This window comes from Bos taurus, chromosome X, assembly GCF_002263795.3.
Source record: "Bos taurus isolate L1 Dominette 01449 registration number 42190680 breed Hereford chromosome X, ARS-UCD2.0, whole genome shotgun sequence".
Classification (NCBI taxonomy): Eukaryota; Metazoa; Chordata; class Mammalia; order Artiodactyla; family Bovidae; genus Bos; species Bos taurus.
The window spans coordinates 130,863,263-130,878,946 of NC_037357.1; the positions used below are offsets into that span (position 1 = coordinate 130,863,263).

The window sequence follows — 15,684 nt, forward strand, 5'->3', positions numbered from 1 at the left end:
AATTTGGTAGCCTGCTTAGAAGGAAACCTCAGAGAAAGCAGATTCAGACCATCTTAGCCTGCTCCTCTGATTGCTTTTCCTGCTCTTGTAATCGTCATGGATCGTTGGGCCTGTCTAGGAGGGAATCAATATCTAGTAAAGTTGAAGAAAACCTATTTCTCAAATTCCACACTTCAGCATACCTCCTGAGAAAAATCATAACACGTATGCACAAAGAGACAGGTACAAGAATGTTCATTGCAGCAGTGTTTTTAATAGCAAAAAAACAACAACCTAAATATCCATTAACAGCATAATCTAAATTCTAATATGCAATAGACAACTGTAAAGCCATAAAGGTCAATGAATGAAAGCTCTCTCTCTTAAAAGGCATAGATCTTTCGAAACTGATGTTGAATAACAAAATCAAAGTGTGGAAAGGATATGTACAGTAATGATACCATTTACATAAAGTTTAAAAACATGCCAAACAATATTACACATTTTTAAGGACATGTAATCATGTGGTAGATATATGAAGAATTGCATGGGACGGGTACAAAAGCAAAATCAGGCTTGATGATATCTGAGGAGGGAGGCACAGGGCACTGGGGAACGTTACTCAGAGTATTCCAACTGTCTTTGATACTCATTTCTTTACAATCAAGATCCAAAGCCATATGGTAATTTGCTAGGATCTGACAAATCTGGGTGACAGGTACACAGGAATTGACTGCAGAATATTCTAGATAATAATGTATGCTTCAGGTGTGTCATACAAAAATCACAATATTAAATCAATGTGTTAAAGTAGAGAGAGAAACAAAGTAACTCACACATGTAGTTGTGCACACCTAGAATATGGCCAGGTCACATATTATTCACCTATGACCTCCACACAGTCCATTGAGCACACTGTAACCAAATCAGAAGAAGTGAAACCAGCACTCTGTAGTTCATTAAAAAGAATTTTATGAAAACAACATAGCTGATATCTCTGAAAAAAATATCAGTTCTGTTCACTAAACACTAAATAATGACTACAGAGAAAACTCAGAGGGAAAAAAAATAATAGAAGGAAAACAATCTAGAATTGAAGAAAGGCATGAAATCTCAGAAGGAAAAGATGCACTAAATTCCAAGCAAATTGAACAAAATACAATTCCAGATCTAGAGACAACCTTGTGAAACTCACACTGTGAGTAAACAGAAGAAACAGATCTGTGGGGAGATGGCAGATCCGCTAATGGAATGAGAACATTCAGCAAACCAACGTAAAAACATGATGGAACAATGACATCCATCCAAGGAATGTCATTTTGAACCTGGAATCCCATATGCAGCCAAATGATCAATTGAGCAAAAGGGCAAAGTGAAGGTATTTTCAGATATGCAAGATTTAAAAAGGTTTCAGTCCATGAAACCTTTACAAGAAAATTCCCCTAGTAATACTGGATACAGGAAACTGTGGGGTCCATTCTAAGAAAGTTGGGAAGGCAAAGTCCTAGGATGATATTTATTCAGATAAAAATAGGTTTATACTAGAAAAGGAAGTCAGATGGCTCTAGCAAAGAGGAATGCCTTCAGGAGGAGCTTATTCCATGGGACAACACAATGGAGGTACTGGATCTGTTAAGGCTTTGATGGACCCACGAGGGAGAGATTAAAGAAGGCTGCAGGCTCTTTGTCACTCCTCCAACTGAGAGCTATAGCCTAATTCGCCTCTTCTTGACAATGGTGAGGCCTCAGGTGACCAATAAAATTTTACTGAGTGACTTTCGAGACTAGGTCATAAGATTTGAAGTTTCTGCCTAGTTCTCTTGGGACCTGGTTCTCAGGTGACCAGTAAAAATTTACGGAGTGACTTTCCAGACTAGGTCAATAAGATTTGAAGTTTCTGCCTGGTTCTCTTGGGACCCTCGCTCTTGACATGCTCCATCTTGGAAGCCAGCCACCATGTAAAGGTGCTGCAATCTTGAAATTGCTGTTGTGAGAAACCCAAACCTCACGGAGCAGTCTCATGAAGACTCTGTTTGACAGCCTCCAATGAATTCTTGGCTAGTTGCTAGCCACGTAAGAAGTCATTGTGAAGCCCTGTCAAGCCTCAGGTGACTCTGGCCTCAGTCACCACCTAAACACAGCTGCATGAGACACTGCAAGTAAGAATCAGCCAGCAGAGTCCAACCCCAGACCCAGGGGGGATGCTAATAATTCGTTAAGCTCCTACATTTTGAGGTGGTTTTTAATGCAGTGCTAGATATTCAGAATAGCGTATTTTAATTTCATGAGAAAGAAAAAAGGAAAGCCTATAGAAACTTCAGGAAAACTTTAAAAAAACCTAGAAACTAAATACAAAGGAAGCTATGATATGATTTTGAAAAATCAATGCTATTTAAGGAAAGAGTCTATTTTATTTTGATGCTTTGAACATTCTTTCAAGTGACTTGGGAGCCATGATATTGAAGGTGGATAAAATGAATCCTCTTATCATCACAATACAAACGTTGATTATTGGCTTGTAAATTGTACAGCCAATCTAAGTCTAATGAATGACTTCATTTTCACGAGAGAAATGAAAATGCTACCAATCTTGACTAGGAGGAAACAGTAGGACAACCTTGCACTTATAAGGAAGAGAGATCAGATTTAGTTAAAGGGGCTCTATGAAGCAATGGCACCCCACTCCAGTACTCTTGCCTGGAAAATCCCATGGATGGAGGAGCCTGGTAGGCTGCAGTCCACGGGGTCGCGAAGAGTCGGACATGACTGAGCAACTTCACTTTCACTTTTCACTTTCATGCACTGGAGAAGGAAATGGCAACCCACTCCAGTGTTCTTGCCTGGAGAATCCCAGGGACGGGGAAGCCTGGTGGGCTGTCATCTCTGGGGTCGCACAGAGTCGGACATGACTGAAGTGACTTAGCAGCAGTAGCAGCATGAAGCAATGACACTGAACTTCTGTTAGGCAAATGTAGGGCAGAAAACTAGCTTGCTTTGGTATATATATGACCATTCTGGCTGCTATAGAACTTCTCCAGGTTGAATGCAATTCAAATTGTGTTCTGTCTACTTTCTCTTGTCTTATGAAACTTCTCCCCTTAATGTCTCCTGATGTTGAAAATCCAATCTGGTGAGAGTTCTCTTAAATATGTATGTGGCTGTTGTCATCTCTTTTGGATCTATTAATCATAGCCACTCTGTTTGTATTTCAATGTTTAAACACATTTTAAGTAATTTAAGCTTCAGTCACAAGAAAAGGTTTAGTGCAGAAAAAACAGTGATTTTCAGACATGCGCACTCATTAGAATTATATGGTGGCTTCTTCAATCCTATTGGTGGACTGCACCCCCTGCCACCTCCCTGCCCCCCAGAACCTGAGTCAGTGGGTCTAGGTAGAACACAGGAATCCACATCTCTATGTTACCAGAGGGTGGTGGTGCTGCTGCTGGTCCGAGGGCCATACTTTGAGAATCACCAATTTAAGATACAATGAATTCACAGTAAACTCTTTCTTCTTTCCTTCCACATATAGGGGTCTCTGTTTTACCTTCTAGAAGAGCTCTGGATAATATCATGGTTTTCGCAAAAGCAGTTGACTATGATGGTTTTCCAGGCTGTAGTGGTTTACGAAACATTGGTCCCTAAACATTGTGACCAATATTGCTTTAATAACAGTGTAAATGATATCAATGTGGTGCTACTCATGGCCTAAAATAGGAGAAATGAGTGAAGAAGTGGTGAGGGGGAAAGAAAGATATGTTGGGGAAATAATTTGCTCCATTCCACATCAATGAGAAATCAACAGAGACCGTCTAAAGATGACTGAACAAGAAGCAGAGGTTTAACTATAATATTTAAAGTTAGATAATGAAGACTAGAACACAGTAACACCCCTATTAGATATTGGGTGGGGAGGAGAAGGAAAGGTGAGCAGTAACATAAATAAGTGAATTCCTCATCGTTTAAGAGGTGATTGGCAGCGATTGTCTATAGTCGGTAAGTCAACAAATTGTACTATTTAGAATTAAGGAGAAAATCACTAGGAAAGCTAAAAACAGAAACTGGTGAAATGGGTTGTCTCTTGGAACTGGGACTTAGTGGGGAGTTTGGGACGGGAGATGGTTGCTTTTTATTCTATAATTTCTTTGGTGGAATTTAAGTTTTTAAAAAATACATGCTGTATTTATTTGATTAAAAACAATCAAGCTAGCTACTTGGCCCAAACCTGGTGAAGAAAACTGCAATTCCTGAGTTCAAATTTTGATTCTGACAACATCCATGATTTAGGGCCAGTTATATTTGGATTCTCTAGCCTCAATTTTCTTTCTTAAAAAAGATAAAGATTATTAGGTATAAAATAAGCTACAAGAGGATATTGCACAACACGAGGGATATAGCAAAAAATGAAAAATAATCAAGGGATGATAATAATTTCTTAGAGGTTGTTCTAGGAAACAGATGCAATAATTATGCATGAAAATCATTTGGCATAGTACCTGGCACATTTGCCTGAATAAATGTTAGGTATTGTTATTAATGTCATTCTAATCATACTGGTAACAGATTAGAAACCAAATTTGCAGTAGCGAGGAACAGAGGCAGATAGGAGGCAGAAAAGACAAGCATGTATTTCTGGGTGATGTGACACTACATTTATTTACATCACAGGCATGTGCACGGGTGTGTGTGTGTCTGTTTGCCTTGTCTCAGCTTTCTCAGAAATCAACGGAGTATGAACAGAATACTTCAGTATAGCCTGATTCAACAATATAGTTTAACATAGCTTTGCAAAACAAAGGGAGAGAATCCATAAAGAAATGAGCCCTGCTCCATATTCATCTCTGCTGAAACCCACATGAAGGAAAGAGCATCCTTTCAGGGTACTCTGGCCAGCAGTGCCAAGTGGGCATGGAGGGCAGTTGAACTTCACTGTGTGGGCTCCACTTCAGATGAATAACTTAGGAGCAGGTGACCTGGAGCCGATTCATCCCCCTTCCCATAAATACATGAGAAAGGCATGGTTATGCTGGCTAAAGTTTAGCATCTTTAATAATTTATCCATCAGTTTGATTGATGTAACCTGACCTCAAAGTCATACTTGACTCTAAAATGAGTGCAAAGAAAAAAGTCATACTGCTGCAGAAAGTTTACCTATGGACTCACCACTAATGAAATCCTGACCTGTACAGGTCAGTGCATCATAATTATTGGAGTTTCCAGCCCCAGAGAAGCTTGGCATATTAACATGGAAATACATCTAGAGAATGGGCCAGGGCCAAGACAGAGCTGGCCAAAGGCTGTCCACGTGGCCTTTGATGACTTATGTCAGAGCTGTGGGCTCTGAAAGCCTTTGAAGTTTGTATTTCAAGTGTCTACACTGTATATTCTGTTCAGAGGAATATGTGACCTGTTGAGTTTGTTTGAAGGCTGAAGGAAAAGCCTTAGACGTCAGGGCTGACAGCCCCCAAGGTGGTCCCCGTGATTCCTGCCCCTGCTGTTCATGCCCCATCCAGCCCTCTCCCCTTGAGTGTGGGCAAGACCTGGAACATGCTTCTAACCAAGAGAATATGGCAATGGTGAAGAAATTTTGGAGATGTACTTACGGTCCCAAATCTATTTAATTTTTAGTTGATTAAATGAGTTTATTCTGGGAGGACCTGACTTAAACCTCATTGCAGACTTGATAAAATAAGCAACCACATTGGAGATGGCCCTGTGGCAAGCAGTTGTGGGCAGCCTCTATGACCCTGGGGTAGCCTCTGGTCTCCAGCCAGCAAAACAGCAGGAATAATGGCCAGTCCTAAAGCTGCAAGAAAATGAATTATTCTAGCAATCTGAATGAGCTTGGAAACAGAGTTATCACCAACCAAACCTTCAGATGAGAATGCAGCCCAACCTAAACCTTGTTTGCAACATTTTGAGACCCTGAGCAGAGGACCACTTAGGCTGTGCCCAGATGCCTGATCTCCAGAAACTGAGATACTAAATGTGTGTTATTGCAAGCCACTAAGTTTGTGTCAATGTGTTACTCAGCAGTAGAAAAGTAGTACAGAAAGGTGGGGGCAGGGAGTGTCAGGGAGATAAAGAGGGGAAAGAAGACAAAGGCAATAATGAAGACAATAATGGATAGTGGAGATTCAAGTTAAATTGGCTTTCATCAAACTCTAAGCTTATACCTTCCTTTATTCCTTTCTACCTTGTATATATTTTAAACCTCAGAATGGATTGGGTCACATCTGAGTGGACTTGGGATTGGGCTTGGAACCCAACCAAGAAGGAAGTTGGGCCCAAGAACTGGTGGAAAGATGGGGAAAAGCAGTGGAAAGTTCCAGCTCTGGACTGAGGGTTGGTATGGCATCAGACTGTGTTTTCAGGAAAGACATATTTCAGGGAACAAACTGCATATGCTGCCTGTTATGTCAGTATTTGACACAATTCCCATATGCCATAGTATGTGGTAATCGTCACAAAATAATCTATAGTCAAAATTCACAGCAGATTTTCAGATCTTGGGGAAAAGGTAGTTATCCATGTAAATCATACATGATCATCTAAGGCGTCCAAAGGCTAAGAACAAGTGAGTGTTGTTTGAGTCTCTGTGTGTGTTGGCATTGTTCAGGGGCACTCTAATGAGGGGTACTCTTCAGCTGCTACTGTTTCCATTATACACACCCTTTGCATGTCTTTAGCACGGCCTGTGTGAAATGGAGGTCATGTGTACTAAATGATCAGAGTTAGCTCCATCCTGCCAAATCCAGAAAAATCTTCCTTAGCAGCCTATCAATTTCCCTCTTAGACTTTACTGCAATCTGTCACAATTATGCTTATTTTTCTACTTTTTTTGTCTGTCTGTCTGCTAGAGCTTCATTGTCCAATATGGTAGCCACTAGCCATGGGTGGGTGTTTAAATTTAAATTAATTAAATTGTATGAAGTTAAAAATTCAGTTGCCACATTGGAAGTCCTCAATAGCCACGTATGGCTCTTCGCTACCATATTGTACTTCAAAGATGTAGAAAATTTCCATTATTGCAGAAAATTCTATTGGACAGTACTGAATGCTACCCATTCAGTCATTTTTACCACAGGCTTCAGGCCCTTTAAACACCTAAGTACAGAAAGTCTTCATTCTGGATGGCTCTGATATATGTGAATCTCCATTAACACAGTTCAGCGAAATACCAGTCCCCCAACATGGTTTAAACTTTGGTTACCATGGTATGTTAACTGTGAGTAACTTCATAAAGTACAAATTTTGCTACTAACTCTTTAATCAAAAAACCACTATATAAATAAAAGATGGGGACTTCCTTGGTGGTCCACTGGTTAAGAAACCCCCTTACAATGCAGGGGACATGGGTTCTATCCTTGGTTGGATAACTAAGATACCACATCCCGCGGAGCAAATAAGTCCTTGTCCCACAACTACTGAGCCCACGTGCCACAACTAGAGTGTCCATGCACTGCAACTAAAGATCCCAAGTGACACAACTAAGACCTGATGCAGCCAAATAAGCAAATATAAATAATAAAAGACGTGACTAATCATATCATCTCCTTCAAAGTCTGCCACTGATCAGTCAATGAGCATCTGGTATTCAGTTCATGCACAGACAGCAAAGCATGAAGCTGTGCTTCCTCCCTTTCTTCTGAGTGATAAAACGGAACCATATAACATTTTATAAAAAATGGATGATTACAACAGGGAACTGGCCAATGAAGGCAAAAGTGCAACAAAGAAATAAAAGTGGTTGCTCTGGAAGTAGAATTTTAATTGAATGTAAACAGAGTAATAGAAGAAGTGGGTGACTGTGGGAATGTCATCACTGTCCTCATTTGGGATTACAGATATGCAGGTCGGCTGGAGGGATGCAGGGAAGGCGAACTTAGTGACATAAAAAAGGGAAGTGGTTGTGATGAAAAGGATGAAGCAGTCCCCAAGGAAGTGACACTGGGGAAAAAACAGTCACATTAAGGAACTCTTAGAGATATTTCACAACAAAGAAAGCACGGATGATAAAATGTTGGAAGTTGATCCATACTGAGAAAGGAGTATGGCAACTTGCTGAAGCATCGTTATCGTTAGTCGCTCAGTCGTATCCGACTCTTTGCAACCCCATGGACTGTGGCTCACTAGGCTCCTCTGTCCATGGGATTCTCCAGGCAAGAATACTGGAGTGGATTGCCATTCCCTTCTCTATGGCAACTTGCTGAAGCATACAAAGATGCTAATTCCATACTGTAAGTTGTTGTTGTTGTTTGGTCGCTAAGCCATGTCCGACTCTTTTACAACCCTATGGACTGTGGTCCCCAGGCTCCTCTGCCCATGGGATTTCCCAGGCAAGAATACTGGAGTGGGTTACTGTTTCCTTTTCCAAGGGATCTTCCTGACCCAGGGATAGAATCTGCATCTCCTGCCTTGGCAGGCACATTCTTTACCACTAAGCCACCTGGGAAGTCCATACTGTAAGTTACATGATGCAAAAAAGGCAAGTACTGTTCAAACTACTCTTTATAAGGTTTTACAAAAAGACTCATTTTAATTCTCAGAGTTTCTAATGTTTTAAGTGACTGTGTACTGGATAAATAGGCATTTTATTATATTGTCATATCCCTATACATTAATAATTGATAAGAGAATGATATTTTGACTAAAAGTCTTTATGGATCACAGAACAGTTGTAAGTTTTTCACAGTATTAAGATGACTTTATGCATTTTGGGCCTGCACGGTCTTCTCTGCAGTCCTGTACTACCATACAAAGTGAAGACTGTCTGCACTGACTTACTCTGAGCCCCTTCTTTCTTGCGAAATAACAAAGGATTACCCATTCTAGAATGGGTGTTCCCTTTTTGGCAGAGACCATGTCAATCATATTGTACTCTGCCTCCAGAACCTAGCAGAGTATGTGCCCAGACTAGGACATTGTTAACAGCTATTTGAACAAATGAATGGACTCACCCTGGGAGCTGGGAGACAGAAAGGAGTTATGGGTCATGTAGTCAAACAGCAAGATGTGCCAAGGGTACTAATTCAACAGGAAAACAGAACTATTACTTGGTTGGAGGTTACCAAGAAGACTCAGCTTCCCCAATACCACCTATATTGACAGTCGAAGCTAATTCTTTCTAACGTTGTGAATGATGAGACTGCAAAGGACATCCTAGTCAAGAATTTTGGTTTAGACTGCAGAGTGAAAAATGAAGGGAATTCCCTGCTGGTCCATTGGTTAGGACTCCATGCTTTCACTGCCAAGGGCCCAGGTTCGATCTCTGGTTGGGGAAATAAGGTCCCAGAAGCCATGCAGTGTGGCACGTTAATTTTAAAACAACAGAAAACTGAGATGCGATTATAAATATGGAGGAAAGATTAGGGCAAGTTCAGAAGAAGGCAGTGGGTTAATTTCAAGTTGAATGGTGAAATAAGTTATCCCAGTACTTGGGATAATTGGTTATCTACTTCTTTCAGCTATGCAGGATTTAATTCCATTATTTTCTACAGCAGAAATGGTTGATAAAGACATGGATTGTTCTTCCATGTATTTCCTATGTGTAGGCTTTGAAATTTATTTATTTTTTAAATTAAAAAAATTCTAATACAATTTCTGAAGTTACTTTCCAAGCTTTGAAATGAAAAAGTGAGAAGGGTAGGCTAGGGAATAGGTAGAATAAAAAGTACCCAACTTAGTGATGTTCAAGTTGGTATGAATAAAATTCAGTTCAAAAGGTAAGATTCCAACCCTTTGATCTTTCAAAGCTGAGAAGCTATTTGTGCAATCTGACTTGAAAGTTTTATCATAGTTTTTGGACTGCCAGAGGGGAAACTTGCACTGAAACCCACGAAACTAAACTGAAAACAATTCACACAGACAGGCACACACACACATACATCTATATACTCAAACACCTCTTTTGCACCTCTATACTCTCAAACACACCCCCCCCCCAAAATCAACCCCTTTCACAGCACAAAATCAGGTTAGAGAAACAATGTAATAATATCCATATATTTTGACTCCTGTGAAGATTCTCAACTGTTTAGAACAGAGAAGGAAGCACCTGAACATAGCTAATTTGCCTTGTTTTTCAATTTCAAAAGTAGTTAACACAATTACGAATGGTGATAATCAGTCCAAGAGAACAAACATTGCCAAATTAAGAGTAAACCAGGAGGAATAAATTACAGTGCCATCCTGAGTAGCTCAGAAATAACATTCAGAGAATAACTGACACTTAGAACTATATAAAAGTAGAACAGAAATGCAAATTGTCTTTCCTAAGATGGAGCATGATGAAAGAGGAAATTCACAGCAAAAGGAATTGATCTATTGTAATGTTGTGGCTGGTCATTTCAATATAGTCAGTTCTTCTTCTCTGAAACATAATTTCTTTTGTGTTTAGACTAACTTCAGCTGGGCTGAGGGGTCTGTTTTAATTTTAATGTCTAATGCAATTGCATGAGTTGTTGGATTTTACTGGCAGCCTAATGCTGTGAGGGTGATTCATCTGAGTCCTCCGTCTTTCCATGTCAATCAGATTCTTCCAGCCAATCCACTTACATAAGATATGGTGAAACTGAGACTCAGAAAAGGGGCAAATGTATTCAGATTGAGTCAAAAGTTACACTCATAAATACCTACAATAATAATAACATTAGCATAGATATTGAAAAAATTGAAAGCAAATGTCCTAAATTGTTGACGATGATTGTCTTTGGGGGTTTCTTCATTATTTCTGTAACATTTATTTGATGATATTAGGGAATTATTAATTTTAAAAAGTGTAAAAATGGCATTATGATTATGTTTAAAAATTCTTATCTATAGTAAGTGCTTACCGAAATATTCATGGATTAAATGCTATGATGTCTGGGATTGGCTTCTACATACGCTGTGGAAGGAGGTGCCTAGAAATAGAGAAAATAAGATTGGACATGAATTGGTGTGTGATGAGTACATATTGATTCATTATATGATTGTGTCTACCTTTGTATATGTTTGAAAGCTTTATAATAAAAGATTAATTAAAATGATAGGTGATACATCTTGAAAACTAGGCTGCAGACTAAGTGTAAAGGACCTTAGGGACAAGAAATTTTCATTCTCTGGTTCAGTGGTCTCCACACTTCAGTGAGTGCAACTCTGTCTGTGACAATATCCCATACATGCACCAGGCATATGCTTATTAACCGATTTATTTAAAATGATGTACATACACCACTGTGCTCTTAGGCTGTTATAAAACATACACAAATGTAAAAAAGGCTAGATAAAAATAAACACACGGATCATTCTAATACATTCTTCCTACACTCTAGTGGATCTGGACCCCACTTAGGAGCAGCACGTTTAGCAACAGGGAGCTTTTGAGGTTTTCTAAGTAGTAAAGAGTTTGTTTATATGAAACAAAAATTTATTGGTGCACCCAAAGGTTCTGGGAGATTGATTAGAAAGACCCAGAGCTATTTCACTGAGGCCTCCGAAAGAAATGAAATGGACTGGGACGGTGTTCTAACTGGAGATGTCACGTTCTTGTATAGTTCTTTTATACATATGCAGTACACTAATGCATTCTGTACAGTCAGGATACAATATGCATATAAAACAAACAGCCCCCACGTGTTATCTTGGGCAATATATTTAATGCAATGCTTATGATGCTAATGATATATAACACTGAGTACTTACTGTCTGCCAGGTATTGCAGTAAGAACTTCATATACATATTTTTACTTAAAACTCATGACAATCCTAGGGAAATAGATCTTATTATTGACTTCCATTTTACTAGAAGGAACTTGAGACTGAGAAAAATTGACTATTTTTCCCAAGATGAAAGGAATAGAAAATGGCAGATCCCAAATTTAAATCAAGAAGTGTCTGACCCCAAATTTCATGTCCTTAACTATGAGACCATATTGCCTCCATATGGAATTAATGATAGCGTCCAAACCATGAGATCATTGTGATGATTAAATGAGATAATATATATGTTTCACACATTGTCTGACATAGAACACAATCCTATTAATATTTTAGTATACAGAATATTTACCAAAATTTTCCACAGTAAACACCATTAATACTTCTATCAAACACCAATATTTATAATTGTAATCAAATAATGTTTTATTAAACATTGTAATAACACATGTCTAAACTCCTTTTGTTTGCTACCACCTATAAATATGTGTGGCTTTTTTTACTGAGTCTCTATGGAACGAGTGATGAGAGAGATAGCAACTGGGGACTGTGTTATGCCTACAAAAATGGAAATATTTGCACTGGGCACACTCCTGTCATATTTTAAGAAGCCACCTACATAAATAAGAGTGTGTGTACCTTGAACACTAAAAGAGCCATGAAGTACATATGTACATTATCAACTTTATTTTACAACTGCAGAATTTGAATCCTTTTGCTTTGACCCAAAGATACATTTTTAGAGAGACGATGGTTCTGAAAACTTCTTTGCATTACATCAGGTTCACTTAAAGTGGTCAAGTTTACCACTCGTGTTTTTTTTTTTTTAATTTTTTCCCAGTTTACATATTTCTATCAGCCAATCCAGACTAGAACATTTCATAGATACTTCATTATTTATTTAAGTATGGCTTCCATATTAGAGTAACTATCTTTCCCTGATTTTCTGTAACATTCCAGATTCAAAACTTTGTCCCAGTGTTAGGCTGTCATTGCAAATTTGGTTGGAAGCATGGGCTCCTGCAGAGGGGATGCATGAAGCTCTTTGCTGAGAGCTGTGATTTGTGATGTGACTCACAGCCTGATGTGTGGTCTGCTTCAAGTTACTGGACCTGCATTTACTTGTGAGGATCATTTTATGTTCCTTTTTGTAGTTTTGCAAATATTTCTCTAAATGCTCTGTCACTCTGAAGGGAATCCTATGTTTCATGGCTGAAATGGCAGGCAGAGAGATTGTCTTTGGTTTGTATATTTTGACACTGAGTCAAAGCAGAGCTTTCTTTTCATCAAACAATTTAATTTTGGTATTCTGAATTACTTTCACTTTCCATAATTAGTCTATAACTAGGTATTATCCAGAAACCTGCCCATCATTCCCCTGTTCTTCTATTTGGGAAGTACATTCATTCTAGAAACATCATGAAGAACATTTGTGTTGACACAATAGAATCCATTCCCACCCCATTTCTAGCCCAAATGGCATAAGCCAAAATGAAATATGTAGGATTCTTGGAAAAAAGCATCAGATAACCAAACACTATGAGCAAAAATTAATTTATTATATATATTCTCTAATAATTCATAATAGCTTTTTGAATTTTAAATGTCTTTTTGCTATTTCCAATGCTTAAAAATCATAGCTTTAAAACATAAGTACTGTTTTATATACATTGTGATTTTTCTTTCCTTTCCTTTTCTTTTTTACTTCTAAATATGAATGATATGGTCTCCAAGTATCATCTTGGAAGGAAAGGGGATAGGATTCATTGTTTTGCTCCAACACAGTAGAAATTAAAATTTCACATCACATACCTGGAGTTTTGACTATATGAAAAATAGCCAAATGTCACCACTTTCTTGTATATTTCTTTTACATGTATATATATGTATAATATAAACAGAATACATCTGGATTAGTACATTTCAACTTTTCATCAATGTGACTTTTATCTCCTATTTCATAGAAAATAACAAAATATACAGAGAGAAGAAAGGAGACGTCTGTTCATCGTACACATAAAGTAAATAAAAGTTCATGTATGGCTTTGCAAAGGTAGATTATGATGTGACTTTCATACTTTATTTATTTAAAAGCATCTTGAGAGAACGTGTTAGTGTGCTTACGAGAGCGGCCATGGTGGTTGAATGTCGCATCGAGAGTCCAACATTGGGATCACCAGTGGTCTTTCCAGTGGCTGCCTCGGCAGCTTTCAGGAGACAGATGTAGTTTATGACCACTTCATCGATCTTCGCTACTATTTCCTGCCGCTGTGTTTCGGAGTTCACGACTTTAACTAATCGCATGCAGGCTTCTGTTAGGCAACAGAGCACTTGAAAGCTGGAAGTCATAGCTAGGAGCATCTCTTCTGGGCTTTTCTCAGCCATTGCCATTTTCCGACAGGCACTTCCCAACTGTCTGGACTCAATGGATAATAGCTGCTTGTACTGAGAAAGTGTTAGGTCATATGCTTCAGGGCGTGACTCCTCTTTCTTTCCCTTGGTTGCCCTGACAAGGCAGAGCAGCTCATTGGCATCATTTTGGGCTGCGAGGAACCCATCGGGCATTGTATATGTGCTCTCCTTAAGGGCATTTATCCTTGCAATCTGGGCATCAAAAGCTAGGTTGCTGAAGTCCACATCATCTGGGCCACTCAAGTCTTCGGCCCAGACCTTCAGCACTGAACCTCTGGACAGCTCTCCTCCTTGCTTCTGAATTCCAATAGCCAGGGGTGGGCTGGTTGGGTCTGGCATGGCTTGAGTCATCTGTGGTCGAAAGAGGCAAGAGACTTGATGGGTGGCCTCTCCCTCCTCTTCGTCCTCATCACCATCTTCATCCTGCCCTCGGTTCAGGAAGCAGTAGCTGAAAGGTCCCCGACATCTCCAATGGCTGCCTTCCAGCTTCCGCAAGGGCAATGTCCTATACAGCTTTGAGTCTTTGTGGGCCACCGGGGACTTTTTGTGAACTTTCCCCTCAGAGCTAAAGTGCATCGAGCTTTGGGAAAAACTTTTGGTGAGCTTCTTCCCTAGGGGGAGTTCTGCTCGCCTTTCTGAACTGGTCTCCTGTGCTTCTGTGATACCTGGACACTTTAAGCTGACCGCACCCTGGCTTCTCTCCCGGAAGGTCTCCAAACTGACAGATCCTGAGAGGATATTGCTGCTCCGTCTCAGAGCCCTCTGGCTGGGGGATGTCCTGAGGCTCCCCCTTCTCAGATCCAGTGGCCACCAGCTCACAGCCTCTCCGTAGGCCTGGTTCGCTTGGGAGAAATCATTAGGGTCTTGATTTGGAATTGGCACCTTTGATTCCGAGTGAATGTTTGATGGTAGCAGGGTGGGATCAGCTTCAGGATATTGAGACCAAGCTGAAGGCATGCCTCCTCGTCTCTCCTTCCCAGGCTCTGTCAAAGCTACACTAGGGGTAGCAGAAAAACAGAGAATCATTAAGCACCTCATGGGTGGTCATTTTTACTAAATCTCTATGTGATGTCTGTGATCTCCCAAGGATATATTTGAGAGAACACACGTCTTACAGTGATTATTCAAGCATATTTATGACTTTGAAGTTCCATTTTAAGGAGTTAGATTAATCCTGGCATTGGCTATCTTTTTAAAAAGAAGTGGCCTAATTTAATTAATGCAAATTAAATATACTAATCTTTTAAAGAGGACCCCATGAGGTTTTCCTGGTACAGGGTTTGAAGCTGAGACACTGGGAAACTGCCAGAAAAGTTGTCATGTGAAGAGCACAATTTCCACTTCATAGAATTTTTGTGAGAAGCAAGGGGTAAATTAGGTGAAAGCTCTTTGTAAACTGCAAAGTATCCTTTTACAAGTTTAGAGGAAAAGATGCTAGCTAGGAGACGAGTTAAGTAACATTCAGAGATGGGTTTCCCAAGGCAGGTGAAACTAGTGGTGAGTTTTGACAAAGGAGATAATCTTAAAAGGGCATGAATGAAAATTAACTGACATATACTGACTCAATGGACATGAATATGAGCAAACTCTGGG

At 39.5% G+C, this 15,684-nt stretch overlaps 1 protein-coding gene across 2 annotated transcripts in view; it reads right to left on the reverse strand.

Moving 5' to 3' along the window:
* Positions 1-233: 233 nt before the first annotated feature.
* FRMPD4 (FERM and PDZ domain containing 4) overlaps positions 234-15,684 on the reverse strand; it is a 205,550-nt gene continuing 190,099 nt past the window's right edge. Inside the window, exon 16 of one of the 2 annotated variants that reach the window (XM_002700439.5) lies at positions 234-15,083. In XM_002700439.5, coding sequence (XP_002700485.3) covers positions 13,759-15,083 — 1,325 coding nt within the window. In that variant the 3' untranslated portion in view covers positions 234-13,758. Of the gene's footprint in view, positions 15,089-15,684 lie in introns of both variants that reach the window. The other variant, XM_059883901.1, reaches the window with a different exon arrangement.